Genomic DNA, 20,785 nt, shown 5'->3' on the forward strand with positions numbered 1-20,785 from the left:
AAGCTTTTCTTTCTATTGCTGCGGTTGTGACTAGATTCACAATCCCTCAAAACAATTTTTTTTTCTCGAATTTAGTTTCCATCCAATTCTTGGAAAGCAGGAAGAGGACTGGGTTATTTTCGTCTCAAGCTCTCCTGTCTCTTCAGAATAGGAGATTGAGAGAGGAGAGCAAGGATGTTCTGATTCTCAGAATCGCCCAGCCTCCCATGCCCATTACAGAGGACAAGGAGTGATGTCAATCACTCCTCAGGAAAATGTGAGAAAGAATTCTTTCCATGGAATAGTGCTCAACTTACTTCCCTCCTAGATCTCCAGAGGAGATCTTCGACATTGAGAAACACCAGAGCCGTATCTTTAGATCTCACTTTCCTCATTTATATCATGACTGGGGGAAGGATTAAACATGGGCAGTGCCTGACACAAACAGGGCTCAATCACATAATTCCAGTTATTTGGGTCCAATCCTTTGGGGATGTCATTTACACATGATTGGGGGTTTGTTGTTTCAGCTTTATTCTAGTTGTTCAATAAATCGCAATTGCCAAATTCCAAGAGAACTCCATGAGAGCAGGTAAAATAAGACTGAATTCCTCTTGCCAATTAGTGAGACCGAATTATTTTACAGCTGTGCTATCTAGTCCAACAGCCCATGAAATGGGGCTAGTACAAATTGAGATATGCTGTAAGTACCAAAAAACCCTGGAACGAAAAAACAATATAAAAAAGGCAGCATATTCCATGAAGTGATAGTTCTTCGAAATGGTCATCTTTTGATATGCAACATCAAATAAGATATATTCACACTAATTTCACTTGTGTATTTTTAGTTTTTTAAATGTGGCTTGTAGCCAGGCTTATGCCTATAATCCTAACTACTCAGAAGGCTGGGATCTGAGAATCAACATTTGATCAATGTTGGGAAAGCAAATCTAAGAGATTCATCTCCACGTAAATGGCCAAAAGCCAGAAGTGAAGATGTTGATCCAATGGTAGAGCTCTAGCCTTGAATGAAAAAGTCAGGTGAGAGTGCAAGGCCTTGAGATCAAGCCCCAGTATTGGCACAAAAATTGGGAGAGAAAAATAAAAGTACGGCTTCTAGAACACTTCGAATTGACTATATGCACATTTACCTTCCACCTACAAAATGAGATTCCCTATTTATTGTTGGTCAACATCAGCTAAGGGACACCTGGGTCCCCCTGTCATGCTTCAGGGGGAAGGGGACTCGGGTAGCTCCCCTGCAGACTGGGGAAAGAGGCAGAAGGGACCTGGCAAGTCGCTAAGAAGAGAGCTACTGTGCCCGATGATCCTTTGCTTTGTGATGAGGAGGGAACCAGAGGACCTAAAGCTTTATGCCTCCCCTCCCCACAAGCCATTTGCTCCATTCAGATTTGTAATCCATATACCTTGACAGGTTCGTTATTGGTGCTGTGTCAGTACTGGGCTTGAACTCAGAGCCTAGGTGCTGTTCCTTAGCTTTTCTGCTCAAGGCTAGCACTTCAAGAGTCTCATGGATTTTCCTGCCCAGGCTGGCTTTGAACTTTGATCCTCAGATCTCAGTCTCCTGTGTAGCTGGGATTACAAACATGAGCCACCAGTGCCTTGCCTCTGACAAGTTCTAATGAGGTAAGAAAGGCCCTCTCATAGTCACGTGACTTAGATCCTTATGAAAACTGTATCATTGCAAAACAAATACTTGTGTCAACAGGAATCTTGTCTTTTCTGCCTAATTTAGATATAACTATTTCTAAACCAGGCTATAATAGCCCCACTGCACACAATTTTCTGCACATGACTATCCTAAATGACTTTTTACAAAGAAATGTTTACCAATGATTATACTGCAAGCGAATGCAATTCATATTTTGTTTGCCAAGATAGATTGTAATCCACTTTCTTATAAATTGACAGAAATTCTGGAATACAAAACAAAAGTCAGCTCAATGTGTCTTTGTATCCTTAATTTCCAAAGATCTACATACCGATGTTTGGACAAAGACCGTGTGAGTATTGTAAGTAAAGGTTCAATACAATGGATTTGTTTTTCTATACTAAGTATTCCAAGAAGACAAAGGACTTTTAACGATAGCAGGTTTAGAACTTGGTGTGTTATGGCTGAATATTTACTCATAATATCAAGAGATCATAAAGTTACTCCATTTAAGAAACTCCATGAGATGAGGGCTGGTGGCTTACATTTCTAATCCTCACTCCTTAGGAGGCTGAGATCTGATTATTACAGTCCAAAGCCAGCCCAGGCAGCAAAGTCTGTGAGACTCTAATCTCCAATAAACTACCAAAAAGAAAAAACAGCCAGAAGTAGAGCTATGGCTCACATGGTAGAGCACTAGCCTTGAGCAAACAAGCTCCAGGACAGCACCCAGGCCCTAAGTTCAAGCCCCAGGACCAGCAGAAAAGAAAAAAGAAACTCTATGAACTTCTGGGTTGTATCTTTATGATCATACATTAGCTCCATGACAGAGCAAATAAAACAGAACTTTCAAAATGTATTCAAGGCAACATAGAATGGTCTTTTCCTGATTAATGATCAGATTCGATCTAATCAATTGCTGAGATCTTTTTTTCAAATCCATAGATAAAACTGCTGGATACAATAAAAGAGCCAAGGCTGATTTTGCAGAGTTTGTTATTTTATTGCACAGATTTCACTTGAAGATCAAAATGCACCATCCATGTTTGGAGAATATGGGGGAAGGGGTGTCTCAGAAACAGATACACCATCAGTGTTTACACCCGTACAAGCCAAATTCAACAGTACAGCTTATGTTATACACATCACTCCAACATGGCTAATGAATGAAAAGCAAGACAGGGAGGAAAAAAAGCTTTAAAAGTGTGTTAATTTGAAGCATATGCAAAAGTAGGATTGAAACAATAAAGATGTCATCATACAAACCTGGGAAATCAAAAAGAAATATGTATGGTGGAATGTCAGCTCAAGGTCTGCTCACTTGCATTGTTATGGATGCATAGTTAAAATGTGCTTGGTTCATTTCCTTCATACTGATGAAATGAAAATTTCAGGAAGACCATGGTTTGTTTCGTGGTTTGTTTTTTTTAATTAAAAAAAAAAAAAAGATCCATCTTGAAAAGTGTGTTCAGACAAATGTGAGATCACAAACTATAAAAGAGCCCGGCTCCTCGCCTTAACGATAGGGAAGTTTTCCCACAGAGAGAAAGTTCCCCAACTCCCTTCCCTCCCACTCAGGTTCCTACCTCTATCCTTTTCTATCTCTTAGGCACGAAGGACCCTGGGATGGTAAGAGGAAACGGTGAAGCATCTTAGGAGGCTGCCATTGTCATTTGTAATGGTTTGAAAGGTGTATTTTAGTTCTCTCCCCATCCACACCCCATTCAGCAAATGGTTGCAAGATATTTAAACTTTAGAGAGAAACAAAACAGTTGTGTGTTTATTTGTTTGTTTTTTTTAATAAACAACAAAGGAATATCCAAGAAGGGAGGAAAAAGAAAGTAAGAAGAGCAAGGCCATGAGAAAACTATGGACATGATCTAAGCTAGAAATGTCTTTTAAGGCAACCAAAAAGGGAGTGGGGCGGAGAGGTGTGAGGACTCCAAAAATGCCAGGCAGGATGCTCTCTAGATCTGAGGCTTTGGTGCCTGGCAAAAGGGTGCGCTCCCCGCCTCCCAAGCAAACCCAAGGCCCTGGGCCCAAAATCTACAGCACCTGGGTGGAGCCCGCAGCACGCTTTACACGTGGGCGCTCTTGGCGTGAGTTGGGGAGCTGGAGCCAGAAGCGTAGTAGAAACGATTTTCACCAAAAGACTGGGCATCTCCAGAGCAGCAGACGATGACACAGCCCCCGACCAGGCACAGCACCGCGCCGATCCAGCCCGCGTACAGGGAGTAGCCAAAGCTCACGATGGTGGTCTCACGGTGGGCGCACACGGGGAACCAGATGGTGGCGACAATGGCGCAGAGAGCTGGGGAGACATGGAGAGACATTCCTCTACATGGGTGTGTTCCTCCACGCCCAACACATGGACCCCTCAGAGGCAGTCACCCTTCAGGCACACACCTGCCAACCAACACACACACACACACACACACACACACACACACACACACACACACACACACACAGCCCAAACTCTATCCACAGTGCAACCTAGAAGTTTGAATCTATAGAATACATTGTCTAAAACTTTAAGTCAAGCCTGGCACTGGTGGCTCATGCCTGTAACCATAGCTACTCCAGGAGTCTGCGATATGAAGATCGAGGTTCAAAGCTAGCCTGGGCAGAAAGTCCTTGAGACTCTTATCCCCCATTAACCAGTAAAAAGATGGAAGTGCAGGTGGTAGAATGTTTGAGAGGAAAACCAAATGAGAACTCAAGGCCCTGAGTTCAAGCCCCATTACCAACACAAACAAAAAAATGAAAACAACAACAAACTGGGTCTCATTTTTCTTTTCAACAGGTGGCAGAGACAAAAGAATTCCCCAGTGCAAACCTAGAAATCATCATTTAGGCCCCAAAAATATATTTATATATACTCAGATACCATTCTACTCTTCCACTTACCTAGTCCTACTAATTTTCTCTTTGCATATGTATTTGTCATGTCCCAGACTCCAAGTTCTTTGAAGGCAAGGGTCTTTTCAGAAACTCAATGTCTCACTCATACCAGGTACATAGTATGAGCTTGGTGTACACTAGCTGAATGACTAGATGACTAGATGACCTGAGCTAGTCAGAGTCAAGATGGTACCCACCTCTTCCATTTGATTTGTTTTAATATTTTCAACTCACATGACAAAGACTTGAAGAAGCTGCTGCCATTTTTCTTGCTGTAGCAAATATTGTTGGACATAATTGGAGGACCAGCTAAGTATGTGAGTTTGTGTTCTGCTGTTCACAATCACACAAATGAACAGCTGTGTGAGTAAAAGAATTCATCTATTCAAGAATTTTAGAATGATAATTTTCATGATGGGTAACAATGGTAGAACTTAAGATCTTTCACCAATTTTTAGGTTCCTATTTTATAGGTTAAGATAAGAAGCTATGTACTGGATGGCTCCTACCTGTAAACCTAACTACTCAGGAGGCTGAGATCTGAGAGTCACAGCTAGAAGGAAGTCTAGACAAATAAATTAAGAAACAGCAAAAAGCCAGCCATGCGCTAGTCGCTAACGTCTATAATTCTAACTACTCAGGAGGATGAGATCTGAGGATCACAGTTCAAAGCCAGCCCATGTAGGAAAGTCCATGAGACTCTTATCGCCAATAAACTGCTCAAAAAAAAAAAAGCTAGAGGTAGAGCTGAGTCTCAAGTGGCAGAGCACTGGCCTTGAGCAAAAGAAGCTCAGAGATGTCATCCAGGCCCTGAGTTCAAGTCCTAGGACTGGTGCGTGTGTATGTGTGTGTGTGTGTGAGCACGCGCATGCACACGCACAAAAAAAAAAAAAAAAAACAGCAAAATCCAGGCTCAAGTGGAAGAGTACTAGCCTTGAACAAAAAAGCTCAGAGACAGCACCAGGCCCTGAGTTCAAGACAAGACACTGCATTGTAACTTCAGGTGCCCTTGTCACTTCCAGCTCAGCAAGATGTTTTTTTCTAATTTCTACTCATACTAATTTTCTAACCAATCCTTTATGCCCGCTGAGAAAATAATACATTTTTTTCCTTAACACAAATTCTCAAATATAACAGCCCATACATTTGTCCTTAAACTGAAGAGAGACTGAAGTCTTGTAGGCTTTGAAACACCTTAACCTATCTCACTGAGTTTTTTTGTTAACAACAGACTTAAGACTACCCCATGCTGGGTATAAATAAATAGACGTGATTCCAATCCTAAAAATGTATGGATCCCAAGCCCAGACAGACATGGTGGTATACAACTATAATCCCAACTCTCAGGAGGCTGAGGCAAGAGGATCATCATGTAGCAACACACACACACACACACACACACACACACACACACACACACACACACAACACCAAAAGAGTATAGAACCTAAGTAGAAGTGATCAGCAAGAGAAGAGATTTAAGGAGCTTTTTTTTTTCTTTTTTTTGGCCAGTCCTGGGCCTTGGACTCAGGGCCTGAGCACTGTCCCTGGCTTCTTCCCGCTCAAGGCTAGCACTCTGCCACTTGAGCCACAGCGCCGCTTCTGGCCGTTTTCTGTATATGTGGTGCTGGGGAATCGAACCTAGGGCCTCGTGTATCCGAGGCAGGCACTCTTGCCACTAGGCTATATCCCCAGCCCTTTAAGGAGCTTTTAATTGTCCAGATATAGTTTGCTAGCATCCTAGGTTCAACCCATTAATTATGATCCACACAAAGACTTTATATTGATTAACTAAGAGGCTAAATTTCCGCTCCCCTGATCTTTGTATTACATTTTTGAGATAGGGTCTCACTAATTTTTGACTGGCCTCAAGCTAGCATTCTGGACCTGCTCTAAGAAGCTAAAATATTTTATGTAAATGGTTTCCTTTCTCTTACAGATTAAACACAGTCACATCCATTTCTGTAACATTTTTATAGGAAATATCATGGGAGGAGATATTTTCTTTCCATGAAAAAAGACCCATATTTATCTGAGTACCTTCCCCACCATTTCCCCCCAAAAGACCCACCCCCATTCAAGCCCAGGGCTTCAAAAACTTCGTAGACGGGGAAGGTTCTTTTTCTCTCTCTTCCTTTAGCCATGAATTCCAAATCAAGCACTCTGAAGTATTTCTTGACCACTGTGTCAATCTTGCAGTGAGGCACAGACAACAGCATTTTTCTCTATAAGGACAGGAACAGAAATCCTTTTCTGAAGTGTTCGAGCCAGAGAGAACTCAGAATCCACAACTACCATAGATCCGCATAGCAACACACAATCTGCCACCCACCCCAGACTCCCCAAAGTGGGCATTTGATCTGCTGTGGGCAAGAACTTCTAAACACCAGTTGTTTAGAGAAAAAGGGCAAGGAGTGACAAGCTAAATTACATAGAAAAAGTATCATTCCCAAATACCTGATTATATACAGTCCACCCAATCAATCCCCATAAACAATTAACTGATTTCAAAACAGCTTATGGTTCAAATTAAGGGTGTTTTTTTTTATTATGTTAACTCCTACAACACACAGGCACATACATGCACAAAAGATTTTCCCCATATCTCACAAAACAACTTTCAGCTTTGGTTCAGATTTTATACAGTAAGACCAAAATGCTGCCTCTCAATTTAATTCTTCCCCACCTCCTAAGCAAAGTAATAAAATAAGATTACTTTTAGGTAAGAAAAGAACCAGGCTTACAATTCCAAAAATAACCAACAGTTAGTTTTACATGTTTCAGAGATTTTGCTAGACTTTATTGTAATATAACTCATTAGAGGAGAAAGCCAGGGCTGGGAATGTGATTTAGTGGTAGAGTGCTTGCCTTAAGGAAGGAAGGAAAGAAGGAAGGAAGGAAGGAAGGAAGGAAGGAAGGAAGGAAGGAAGGAAGGAAGGAAGGAAGGAAGGAAGGGAAAAGGAGAAAGCCAAGCACAGGTGGCTTATACCTGTAATGAGACTGAGATCTCAGGATTGAGGTTCAAAGACAGCCCAGGAAGGAAAGACCCTAAGAGTCTTATCTCCAATTAACCACAATAGAGCTGGAAATAGAGCTGTGACTGAAGTGATAGAGCACTAGTCTTGAACAAAAATGAGTTCAAGGACAGCACCCAGGACTGCACAGAGAGAGGAGAGGAGAGGAGAGGAGAGGAGAGGAGAGGAGAGGAGAGGAGAGGAGAGGAGAGGAGAGGAGAGGAGAGGAGAGGAGAAGGAAATAGGAGGGGAGGGGAAGGGAGGGGAGAGGAGGAGAGGGAGGGGACAGAAGAGGCAAGGAGAAAAGAGGGGAGGGAAGGGGAGGAGAGAAGAGGACAGGGGAGGACAGAAGAGGAGGGGAGGGGAGGACAGGACAGGAGAGGAGAGGACAGGGGAGGGGAGGGGAGGGGAGGGGAGGGGAGGGGAGGGGAGGGGAGGGGAGGGGAGGGGAGGGGAGGGGAGGGAAGAAGAGACCCAGGAAAAATGTTTGGCAAGATAGGAAGGAAGGAGAGTAATGGGCTGAGTCTGATCAGGGTACATTGTATACTTATATGGAAATAGGGACATGTCAAAACGTAATCTCCTTGTACAACTAATTGATGTTAATAAAAATGTAAAAAAAAAACACAATTTAAGACTATATACATGAGGCAAGGCAGGACAGTGTATTAGAAACACCCACTGCTTTACTATTTTGACTCCAAGAATGAGAGGGCTGGATGATTAAGTGGATGGATAGATGAAAGGTAGATAGAGTTCTTTGTGGTTAATTTTTTATGTATATTATGAGACATTTTATTAAAGAGTTTTCCAGGTAAATTCTTGTATAACCATGCACGTAGTCACAGTGTGTACTTTGATTGTAGAATGTCTGTATTCTTTACTTGGTACATCTTCCATGGAGATGTCACTGAATATAATACTCTACCTGTGAACATTTTAAATGTTGAATAAAAATAAGAAATGTAAAAAAAAAAGGTAGATAGATGAATGGATGGATCGATCGATGGATGGATAGATGAATGGATGGATAGACAGATGGACGGATGGATGGATGGGTGGGTGGGTGGATGGATAGATGGGGTAGATAAATGGGTGGATGGGTGAATGGCTAGATGGATAAATGAATGGACAGATGGATGGATGGATAGATGGACGGACAGAAGGACAGATGTATGGGTGGGTGGATGATTGGATGGGTAGATGAGTGGGTAGATGGGGCAGATGAATGGATGGGTAGATGGAGAGACAGATGGATGGACAAGTGGATGGGTGGGTGGGTGGATGGATAGGGAGAGTTAGTCCTATTTCAGTTGTACTTTCCCCTTTCTACACAGCTAAACTAACTTCCAAAATCATAAAACTTTAATATGACTTTAACACACTTAGAGCCACTGGCTCATGATTTACCTCATTAAAAACTTCCTTCTTAATGCATGCAAAACAAAGTAAATGAGTACCAGCAGGCCCTTTATTTCCTAGTGGATAAATGAACTCTGGGTGGAATTCCTGTGGCTCTCAGAAATGAACCACATCAAAACCACTACAAGAAGACAGGCCACCACACAACATGAAAGGAAAGCAGAGGCTCGCTGGAAACAGTGAACTTCAGTTGAACTCCAGATAAAGATTGTCTAGAAACTTAAAAAAGGAGAATTCACTTAATTTTAGCACTGGCTTAAAGGGAGGAAAGGATATATGTTAACCAGCAACAAATGCAAGTCAAATCATTGCATTACTAGCCCATGTAAAATAGCAATAAAACTACGTCCAATTTTTGGTCATTCTTAATATGTCTGGTTAGGTATACTTCTATTTGTGGTCAAAAGAAAAGATTTTTTAAAGTTTGGAATAGTTGCGTTATCTAAGAACTATAAAGAAATGATATTCCGGGGGAGGGAGGGGGGCATGAGGGACAAGGCAACAAACAGTACAAGAAATGTATCCAATGCCCAACGTATGATACTGTAACCTCTCTGTACATCAGTTTGATAATAAAAATTTGAGAAAAAAAAAAGAAATGATATTCCTTTAAAAAGAAATCAGTTACCTATAAAGTGAAGAACGCTGAAGAAATGCAAGGGAAATTTTCATGCTTCCTCATTTTATGTTATCAGAATTTATTGTTCAATTAAGTCTCTTATAAACAAGACAGGAATTTTACCACTCAGACTTTTCAGATTCCTTCTTTTTGAAAAGTTAATGTGTTTCTCCCTTCTCCTTTGAAACTAGAAACGTTTTAGTTCTTTCTTTTTCTCATTTATCATTCTCTAAAATGTTGACATCAGAACACACAGCTGCCAGAGGTGATACTGCGCTCACACAAGCGAATGCTGGGGACATCTAGTATTTACAGTCATCAGACTAGTGGAATATTTGAATCTCTCTTTTTCCTGGTCTACTTTCAATATTTTCCCATTATTTTTTATTCAATGTATGATTATCTTTTTTACCTATACTCTCTTTCTGTCTATCTCTCTGTATCTCTGTCTGTGTTTCTCTGTGTGTCTGTGTGTGTGTGTGTGTGCTAGTCCTGGGGCTTGAACTCAGGGCCTTACTCTCTGGCTTGGCTCTTCCACTAAGATCTCAGCCTTCTGAGTAGTTAGGATTACAGGTGTGAGCCACTGGTTCCCAGCACAGATTGTGTTTGTCATACACCCAGAATCATATTTCCTACAGGGAGAAGGAATCATTGGGTTTAGAGAGAATGCTGAGATCTTTCATTTAGAGCACTAACTAAGGAGAATAGTCAGAAACATCTCAGTCCAAACTCATTCGCTTTAGAAATGCATTCCTTCATCTAAATTCATTTCTCTATGAGTAACAGAAATGGTGTGGGCATAGGAGATCAGAGGATCGCAGTTTGAAGCTACCCTGGCTGGCTTATCTCTCTTATCTCCAATTAAGCACCAAAAAAAAAAAAAAAAAAAAGCTGGAAATAGAGCTGTGGCTCTACTTGAGCTATGGCTCAAGTGGTCAAGAGCTAAGGTTGAGCAAAAAGGCTAAGGGAGAGTGCCTGGGCCCCAAGTTCAAGCCCCAGTACTGGCAAAAACAATTACATAGGACTGGGAATATGGCCTAGTGGCAAGAGTGCTTGCCTCCTACACATGAAGCTCTCGGTTCGATTCCCCAGCACCACATATATGGAAAACAGCCAGAAGGGGCGCTGTGGCTCAGGTGGCAGAGTGCTAGCCTTGAGCAGGAAGAAGCCAGGGAAGGTGCTCAGGCCCTGAGTCCAAGGCCCAGGACTGACAAAAATAATAATAATAATAATTACATAAAGAGATATAAATAGACCTAGATATAGATGTATCTATATATAAAGATATGGATTTATATCATATCTGCCCATACCCTTGAGTAGACTACAATTCACTAGTGCTCTGAATGACCCATGTTAAAACAATTTTTCCACTGCAAATAAATTATTACTGAGGCTACATAACAAGAGAAAGAGAGAAAGAAAGAAAGAGAGGGAAAGAAAAGAAAAGGAAGAAAAGAAGATTTGAAAGAGTTCCACTTAGGACTGGGAAGATGGCTTAGTGGTAGAGTGCTTGCCTAGTATGCATGAAGCTACATAAACAGAAAGCCGGAAGTGGCACTGTGGCTCAAGTGGTAGAATGCTAGCTTTGAGAAAAAGAAGCCAGGGAAAGTGCCCAGGCCCTGAGTTCAAGCCCCAAGACTGGCAAAAAAAAAAAAAAAAAAGAAAGAAAAAGAAAAAGAGTTCCACTTAGAAGCAATTCCTTCCTTTCCAGTCCATAAGAACCATCCAAGTAAAGTCCCTTCTAACTGGCTACAGGGTAAGAATCTCTCACTCCAAGTGAGAACTCAGACACAGGCCTTACAGTGGCTTTTCAGGATGAAGAAAGCAAATGTTTCCAACTATTAAGTTCCATATCCTGGTTTCCACAGAATAACCCAAGTAAATATTTCCGTCATGCCAGGATCCCATCCAATGCTTCCAGAACCAGGTCTTTTCTCTCCTCACCAGTTCTGTATGTGGAGAAGACCTAGCAGAACTTAGGTGTGATTGGAGAATCCTCAGATTCCTTCTGGGCCAGTGCTTTCTCTTCTAGAAGCCAACAACAACAACATAATAATCATGGGAGCAACCATTTGTAGGGCACTTCCTATGTGCCAACTAAATAATTTCCACATGTCATTTCCCTCTTCTTACCAACCTGAGAAAGAGACATGATTGGTCTCATTTTATAGAAAAACTGAGCCATGAAGTGTCTTGATACACACAGTGAAAAAGCAGTACATTCCTAAGTCAGTACAATTGGGTCTGACTCCCATGAGCAAGGTAGAACAGGCAGGGCATGCGTACCTCCCACCTTGACAGGGACTCCCAGAGAAGCCAAACACAGGCCTGATTCACTTCAGATCTACCCCTGATCTGAGGCGCCTGCTGCTCCTTGAGCTACTCATCTGGCTTAAGAAGCCACAGCTTCAGGCCTCCTGCTCCCTCTCCACAGCAGAGATTCTCACATCACAGGCTGCTGACAAGACTGAGTTGTATGGCACACGTCTTTTCTTAAGCTTGCAAATATATATATATATATAATTTTATATATATAATATATTATAAGTATATATATATATATATATATATATATAGCTACAGATATTCAAGATGAGAAGGAACTGGTATCCCCTTTCTGTGGTCGTACCTGCACTATCTCTGTATCTTATCCGAGTACATTGGAAACCATGTACACAGGTATTAGAACTAGGAAACTGAAAGGGAATACCAAAATCAAGAGGCACGGGGTAAAAAAGACAAACGATTACAAAAAGCAATACCTGCAAAATTGTTTAGTGTAAATCTACTGAACAACTCATGGGGTGGGAGGGAAAGGGGGAGGGGGGAGGGGAGAATGAGGGAGGAGGTAACAAACAGTACAAGAAATGTATGCCTAACATATGAAACTGTAACGGCTCTTTATATCAGTTTGACAATAAATAAATAAATAAATAACAAAAAAGAAGGAACTGGTTTCGACTGCATTTCCAGTTTCCACATCAAGACCGTGAGTGGCACAGCTAGTTCCCAGGTCCCTACTCCAGGGCAAAGCCCTTCTTCCCCTTTGGTCAGCTGGAACCACGACGGCACAGTATCTCAGGAAAGTGACACAAAGGGAGCTTTCACTCTGGCTCCTCCACCCACCACCAAGAGATAGAAAACAAGGCCCTGGGGCTCTGGAGTGGAAAGAGTTCGGGGACATCAGCAGGTGCCACACTTGAGACAATGAGCTTCACATTTGCAGACAAAATACTACCCAGCCCAGAGACCAGCGGTGACCCACGAAGAGATCTAAGAGGCAGAGAAAATGGCAAATGTAACTGTGCACAGCTGTAAAGCGGGGGGAGCAGATCACTCAAGGACACGTTCCCCATCTTTCACTGGACACAGCAAACAGGGAGTAAGAGATACACACCAACCAACTTTAAAAGATAAACTAAAAGTCAGGCACCAATGGCTCACACCTGCAATCCTAGTCACTTGGGAGGCTGAGATCTGAATGGTTGCCATTTGAAATCAGCTTGATTATCTCCAATTAACTAGCAAACGTTGGGAGTGGAGATGCGACTCAAGTGGTAAGGGAGAGCCTTGAATGAAAGAGCTAAGGGACAGCATCCAGGCCCTGAGTTCAAGCCCCAGCATCAGTACCAAAAAAAAAAAAAAAAAGATAAACTAAGTCAGGAAATTTCAGACGACTGAGAACTTCCCCTGCTCCTCAAATAACACTAGATACTCAACCAGACAATTTGATTTCTTTTAGGGATTAAAAAAACCTATCTATATATATACCTTGCTTTTATCCCTCTGTCCCCCATAGGGCTTCTGCTTGGGTTTATATGTTTTCTCTCCACTGTGGATCCTTCATAACGATCAAGTAAAAAGCCAGAATTTCTAAAGATAAACACCTAAGATCACAGATCCATCCTCCAGCTGTTCTGCCCTCCACTGAGCCTTCACAGCAAGGGTGTAGAACCAAAGGGCTTCTTCCACTATCCACAGCTGCTCCACCCAGCTTACCTGGGCAGCTTTGCCTTCCTGTGGAAAAGGAATTGGACCCAGAGAGATGACCTCGAGAAATCACCATGGAAGTTGTACGCTAGTTAGACAAAGCTGGAGGCTGGTGTGTGTTCTGTTGTGTTGTATGGCACACACACATTTGTGTGTGTATATGTGTGTATGCATGCACACACACAAACAAGCAGGCATACGTGCCTATACCGGGGCTTGAACTCGCAGCCTCGCTTAAGTTCTCACTTGGCTTGTTTGTTTACACTTGGTGCTCTACTGTCTTGAGCCACACCTCCAGTTCAACATTATTTGGGGGGGGGGGGAGGGTAGGTAGTTTAATTGGAGACGAAGTCCTGTAGACATTCCTGACCCAGGCTGATTTTGAACCTTGATCCTTCCAGGACTCAGACTCTTGAGTCGCTAGGGTTACAGTTAGGAGTCATAGGCAGCTGGCCACACACACACATTCTTTTACGCAGGAGTCAGGATTTTCATGCCTAGGATTCTTGTCTTGAAATCACCATGGTCTTCTTCACTACCATTAACACACACACACACACACACACACACACACACACACACACACGAATTCTCCAAGGCTTCACCAGCCCCTACAAACCCCCACCCACTTTCAACCCTGGGAAATGATACCCCATCTGTCACATCCCCTGGTGGGATTGGTGTCACCAGAAATAAGACGCCTCCAGGTGGGAAGTGACGTCAGCAGATGGCATTGTTCCCCTCATGCCTCATCTAATGGGCTTATTGGGGGATGGGACTTCTTGGGCCCAGGAGAAGGTGACTACATATCTAACCCATACACAGACCATCCTCCAACTTGATGTGCACATTGCCACACATGCTCCTGCTCTCAAAATCCACATTCTCTATAAGGATTTGGAACATGCTAGAAGACTTAGTGTCTAAAGGGGTGGGGAATGGAGAGAAATTAAATCCCCAAAGAGAGCAGAGCTAGAACCCTTCCCAGATTGTTAAATCAGTCCTCAGTATGTAGGCCCAACAGCATACTGGGAAACACAGCTGTGTCCTCAGCTTCAACTGTTTCTCCCTCCGGTCCACAGCCTGACCACCTTCTCTTCAATTCTCTAGACTTGTGGTTTGGAGTCCTCCTGTCTCGTGTGTGTGTGTGTGTGTGTGTGTGTGTGTGTGTGTGTGTGTGTGTACGTGTGCGTGTGCATGTGTGCCAGTCCTAACACTGAAAGTCAGAGCCTGGACACTACTTCTGAGATTTTTTGCTCAAGGACAGCACTCTATCACTTGAGCCCCAGCCCAATGTCTGGCTAATTGGAGATAAGAGTCTCATAGAGCCAAGCACCGGTGGCTTATGCTGGTAATCCTAGCTACTCAGGAGGCTAAGATCTGAGGATCATGGTTCAAAGCCAGCCCAGGGAAGAAAGTTGGTGAGAATCTTATCTCCGATGAATCACAGAGAAAGCCAGAAGTGGCACTGTGGCTCAAATGGTAGGGGTTAGCCTTGAGCAAATTAAAAAAAAAGGGGGGGGGAGCCCAAAGACAACACCCAGGACCAGAGTGCAAGCCCCATGACTGGCAAAAAAAAAAAAACTCAAGGACTTTTTCCTACCCTGGCTAGCTTTGAACCATGATTTTTCAGATGGTGGTCTCCTGAGTAGTTACGATCACATCCATGAACCACAAAGCCTTGAAATCTTTTCTTTTTAACTTTCCACCTCCAGCACCCCTCAGGGAAATTTCTCACCCCTTTGGTGGAACTTTCTGTGAATAGAAAGGGGTTGCTGCTGAGGGGGAGTCTTTCAGGAGGTGGAATGATTGAGTCTCTTGACTTCCTTCCACATTCTCTTAAAGTCCGTGAAGGAGCAACTACAAGGTCTGAGAGACTTGGGGTTCACTCAGCATTGGGGTGCCAAGAAGTCAGGCAGGTAGCTTACCCAGCAGAATGAGCAGAACACCAGCCAGCTGAGCCCGCCTATACTTGGCCACACCAGGCTCATGGCCCATTCGGATGCAAGGGAGGACTGTCAACAGGAGCAAAATGGCGGGCAGACCCAGCACGGAGGCAGCAATCATGAGAGCTCGGCAAGCTTGCACATAACCTGGAACAAAGAGAGCATAGAAGGTCCATCAGGCCAGTGGGCATCTTGGTTCCTGAGTTCCATGGCACAGGAATTCAGCCCCAGCTTTCTTCTCTCCCCATTCCTAGATTTCCAGTGTGCTAAGTTGTCCACGATCACTACATGCTTCTAACTTTTGAAGCAACTCAAGATCAAAAAGCGGAAAGGGCCAGGGCCACCCATGGCTCACGCCTATAATCCAAGCTACTCAGGAGACTGAGATGAAGGGCTCAGTTCAAATCCAGCCCAGGCTGGCAAAATGCCAGAAGTGATAGAACACCAGTCTTGAGTGGAAAATCCAAGTAAGAATGCCCAGGCCTTGAATTCAAGCACCAGTAGAAGCACTGAAAAGAAAGAAAGAGAGACAGAGAGACAGATACAGAGAGAATCGTAATACGTACAATAGTTATGTAGGTTAAACCTGGCAAGGTCCTAAGAGAATATGACAATCTTAAATTTATTGCTTCACGTTTAAATTTATTTATTCTCATTATAGCACTCTTCCTCATCTTAAAAAAAAAAGTTGCCTTTATTGTTTTCTCTTTTGGGTTCAGAGATTAATCAGAGCTAATGGTGGGAGTGAAGCAGACAGTAACAAAGTCAAGAAACTGGCGCCAGTTCTGTCACACACCAGGGACCTCATACCAAACCCAGCCAATCTGCCTCATGCACCACATCTCAACTACATCTCAACAGTGTCTCTTAGCAAGGCGGACTGTGCGGGATTGAGGGCCCCAAAGTGGCTCTCTTTCAACCATTGCCCATCTCAGTGTTAAAGAGACTGGATCAAGTACCTACTGACTTGGAGGCCCCCAGGGAGGAGCCCCAACTGGAGGCCGCGCCCCTCCCTGCTGCTTGGAGGATGGCCAGGGCCGACACAAAGGAGCTAGTAGCACCCCAGGGGCTGAAATTCATGGCACAGCCTGTCCACATGCTGCAGTGCCAAGGCTGGAAGCCAAAAGATGGATACTGGGGACAGGACGGTCCCTGTCCCCACCCAAAGTGTAAGGGAAGGGAGAGAACTAGGGGTAGGAGGCTCTCCCTGAAATGGGCACCTCCTGCAGGACAGCCTGTGTTCCCTGAAAGCAAACCTCTGGGCTCTGAAAGCTGCTTGCTCAGTCAGTATACCTCATTTCAGGGGAAGGGAGCAGAAAATAATTTTACACTACAGTCCAAGAGGTGTGTGTGTGTGTGTGTGTGTGTGTGTGTGTGTGTGTGTGTGTGCATGCACATGCGCTGGTACTGGGGCTTAAACCCAGGGCCTGGGTGCTGCCCCTTAGCTTTTTTTTTTTTTTTAAAGAAAACTTGGCAGAGCTTTTTTGAGTGAGCAAGTAAGCAAGCAGACACACAAACAGGTGGGAAGGGGAATATTCTAACAGTGTGGATGCTCCCAAAGGAGGGGGGAGGGAGGAGAGGGAGAGAGGGAGAGAGGGAGAGAGGGAGAGAGGGAGAGAGGGAGAGAGGGAGAGAGGGAGAGAGAGAGAGAGAGAGAGAGAGAGAGAGAGAGAGAGACTCCCCTTAGGTTTGTGGTTTTTTTCCTCAAGGCTAGCACTCTACCACTTGAACCACACTTCCACTTCCAGCTTTTTGAGGGTTAATTGGAGATAAGAGTCTCACGGACTTTCCTGCCCAGGTTGACTTTGAACTGTGATCCTCAGACCTCAGCCTCCTGAGTAGCTAGGATGACAGACATGAGCCATATGGGCTTTATGCCTGTATAGAAAATGATAGCTTCCATTTGTGGAGCATCTACTACCTTAAAGGAAGCCATGTCTCTATCCTTAAAGCAATCCTGAAAGACAAGTGGTTGGTTTTATTTTACTTTTAAAAGAAGACAACTGGGGCTCCTTGGGGTTAACAAGCATCTGGTTTGTGAGTGATAGGTCCTGGGGTCCAAGCCCAGTTTACCAAAACCAGAATTCTGAAGCTGATTCCAGACTTGGCGTCCCCAATCTCTGAGTCTGAAAGTTAGGGCTGGAGAAGGGGGTACAGAAAGACGACGGGGGACGGGGGGGGGGGGGAGCTGCCCTCCTGCTGTGCGCATGTGGCAATGCCAGGCCAAGAAAGGGTGGGAGCCTTAGGGCATCAAATGTAATAGGAGAACTTAACTCATGAACAAAGGGTTAGACGAGAGATGAAGGGCACGTGATCGTTTAAACGAAGGCAGCAAGCAGGCCGGCCGAGGAACTGCGGCCACCTGTGGCCTGGGAAGCAGGGGGACCCGGGGCACCTAAGGTGGCACAGTCTCTGCGGAGCACAAGTTCCTCCTGGAGAACGCACAGGGCGGTGGACTCCCCGACTGGCCACGTCGTGGGGGGCAGTCTCCCGTCTTCCACCCGTGCCTTTAAACACCCACCACCCACCCTGGCTGGGGCCAGGAGAACTTGGGTGGGGGCCGGGGCGAGGATCCGTCCGCGGGGGCAGCAGGGAGCCCACGGGGGGAGCCCGACGGCCTCGCTCTTCACCCAGCTGGACGCGGCTGGCCCGGCCCGCTCTTCCCCGCCGCTCGCTCGCTCGCTCGCTCGGATCCGCGCGTGGAACGCAAGGGGCCAAGGCGATCTGCGGGGAGGACGCGGGGCCTCCCGGGCCGTGGGGGCGGGGGGAAGCTGCTCGGGGTGGTGGGGCGATGGAGGAGCCTCCCTCTCCTACCCGCATCTCAGCTCACCAAGTCCCCAAAGCCGGCGCCACCGCCGGCCGGGTCCCCGCTACCCCGCTGCCGTCCCGCATTCCCCGTGAGCCCGCTCCGGTCGGAGGGCGGGTCGCTAGGGGCTGTCTGGGTCTACAACGACGGCGGCGGGGGGGGGGAAGGCTGGCGCGGGGAGGGGGTCAGGCAGGAGTCCCAGGGTCTCTGAGCCCGCCCCCCCCACCCCGGCGTGATGTCTCTAGAAGGTTTTCTATCGCGCGCCCCCCCGCCGCCCTCCCCACGGTGGGATTCGCCCGCGGAGGGGGGGGGGTGGGAGAGATCGGGAGGGAGGGCGCGCGGGAGCCGTCCTTACCCGGCAGGATGAGGATGTCCACCAGGGGCTTGCAGTGGTACAGGCCCGTGGCCATCACGCAGTCGGCCCACAGCCCCTTGGAGCCCAGCTCGTCCAGCTTGCGGCAGGTGGGGATGGTGTAGCCGCAGGTCACCACCCAGTCATTGGTGGACGTGGTGACGATGATGCCGATCCAGCCCACGAAGCTGGTGACGAAGCCCACCACCTGCAGGCACGTGGCCACCATGGTGGCCGCCGCGACGACGTCGCCCCGCGCGCCTCGACCCCGGCTGGCTGCGCCCCCTGCCCCGGGCTGGACGGCGCCGGCCCCGGTGCGCTCTCGACCGCGCTGGCGGGCGGGCGACCCTGGAAGCGGCCTGGGCCCGGCTCCGACGGCGCGGACGGACGGACGGACGGGTGGGCGGGCGGCGGGGACGGTGGGGACGGCGGGACGGCGACCGAGCGGCCCGGCGCCCCCCCGCCCCCTCTTTAAAACCTTGCGGTCCCCGACAGCGAGCGCCAATCAGAGACGGCCGCGGGCGGCGACGGCCAATCGCGGGGCTGGGTGTGGAAGGGCCGCCCCGCCCCCCGCCCCGCCCCCGCCCCGCCCCCGCCCCGCCCCCGCCCCGCCCCCGCCCCGCCCCCGCCCCGCCCGGCGGCGTGGAGAGCGGTGGGCTCAGGGTCCGGGGAGTGCGGGGCGCGGGACCGGACGGGGCGCGCGGGGAGGGGCGGCGTCTCTGGGCGTCCGCGTCCCCCCTTCCTCCCTCCCCGCCCCGGTTTCTGCCCGCCGGGGCCTTCTCTCCGGTGGGAGCGCTCCGAGGGCGCCCCAGGCCTGCGACCGCCAGCCGCGATCGCTCGGAGGCTAGACACTGGGCACACCGCAGTAACCAGCGTGGGACGCGGGGGGAGGGGGGATCCCCTCCCTCCCGAGGGCGCCTCCCGGGGCTGCCTCCGGACGTGCGAGTCGCGGGGACCCAGGCCAGCCAGGGCTGAGCGCTTCCGAGGCCTCCATGCAGTGGAAGCGAGGCCGGCTGCTCGCTCCCCGCTCACTGCAAAGGAGCTGCCGTCCGCATCCCACTGCGAAAACTGCCCAGCGCCCGGGGTGACACACGGACACACGTCGGTGCATCCAAGAACGCCCTCTTCGGCCAGTGCTGCGGCCTCGCTCCTGCCTGTAATCCTAGCTACTTGGGAGGCTGAGCTCTGAGGATCCCATTTCAAGGCCAGTCCGGCCAAGGGAAAAGCCAGAAGTGGAGTTGTGGCTCGAATGGTAGAGTGTTAGCCTTGAGCATAAAAACTCAGGGGCAGTGCCCAGCACCTGCACCCAAAAATAAGCCCTCTTTAAAGGGGTTAAGAGCGTGACTCAAGTGATAGACCCTCACAAATAGGAGGCTCTGAGTTCAAAGCCCAGTGCTGCTGAAACAAAACAAAAATCAAAAATAATTAAGTCCCCTTTGTTTGCACCATCTTATCATGTAGAGATCTCCTTGAACTTTTATCGTGATCTTTTTTCGTGTGTGTTTTGTGTGTGTGTGTGTGTGTGTGTGTGTGTGTGTGCGCGCCCTATGTACCTTTACCAGGGCCTAGTGGCCGCCCATGTGCTTTTTTTCTAATCAGGACTGGTGCTCTACCATTTGAACCACATCTCCACTTCCAGTTCTTTGGCAGTTAATTGGAGAGAAGAGTCACAAACATTCACAAGCTGGCTTTGACACTCCATCCTCAGATCTAAGCCTCCTGAGTAACTAGGATTGCAAGCGTGGGCCTCCAGTGCCAGGCATCTTAATACATCCCTGGATCGATTCATCTGGGCCACTGCCTCCCCATCTAGTATTCAGTTTAAAAGTGTGAAGGATTTTTAGCAAGCACATACACTTCCTGCTGGATCTTCTAAAACATTAGGAAAGGGCAGCGGCAAATCACAGGAATTGAGTGTCCCCTAGTTGTCTCTAATGCTGGGGTCATTACAAGGCAGGTCTTTCGGAGAAGGATTAGCCTTGAGAAGTGTATGTTTCCCTGGAAACAGCAAAGAAACAAAATGCCCAAACAGAAATGTCTCTGTGATAGATGCCAGTGGGAGGGTTGCGGTGATAACC

General features: G+C 46.8%; 1 protein-coding gene across 1 annotated transcript; it reads right to left on the reverse strand.

Moving 5' to 3' along the window:
* Positions 1 to 3,092: 3,092 nt before the first annotated feature.
* On the reverse strand, positions 3,093 to 19,126 carry Cldn11 (claudin 11). The gene is made up of 3 exons (XM_048347134.1): positions 18,711 to 19,126; positions 15,532 to 15,696; positions 3,093 to 3,962 (listed from the first exon to the last, which is right to left on the reverse strand). Exons 1-3 carry the CDS (start codon positions 18,934 to 18,936, stop codon positions 3,730 to 3,732), a joined length of 624 nt encoding a protein of 207 aa, XP_048203091.1. The 5' UTR covers positions 18,937 to 19,126; the 3' UTR covers positions 3,093 to 3,729.
* Positions 19,127 to 20,785: the final 1,659 nt, after the last annotated feature.

This window comes from Perognathus longimembris, chromosome 5, assembly GCF_023159225.1.
Source record: "Perognathus longimembris pacificus isolate PPM17 chromosome 5, ASM2315922v1, whole genome shotgun sequence".
In the NCBI taxonomy this organism is placed as follows: domain Eukaryota; kingdom Metazoa; phylum Chordata; class Mammalia; order Rodentia; family Heteromyidae; genus Perognathus; species Perognathus longimembris.

What these genes read in the sequence shown, in the direction of transcription:
- Cldn11 (XM_048347134.1), bottom strand. Translation starts at nt 18,936, where the DNA reads ATGGTGGCCACGTGCCTGCAGGTGGTGGGCTTCGTCACCAGCTTCGTG. An exon ending in GGACATCCTCATCCTGCCGG is followed by an intron (nt 15,697 to 18,710) that starts GTAAGGACGGCT and finishes TCTTTGTTCCAG; the next exon opens with GTTATGTGCAAGCTTGCCGA. An exon ending in TGTTCTGCTCATTCTGCTGG is followed by an intron (nt 3,963 to 15,531) that starts GTAAGCTACCTG and finishes ATGTCTCCCCAG; the next exon opens with CTCTCTGCGCCATTGTCGCC.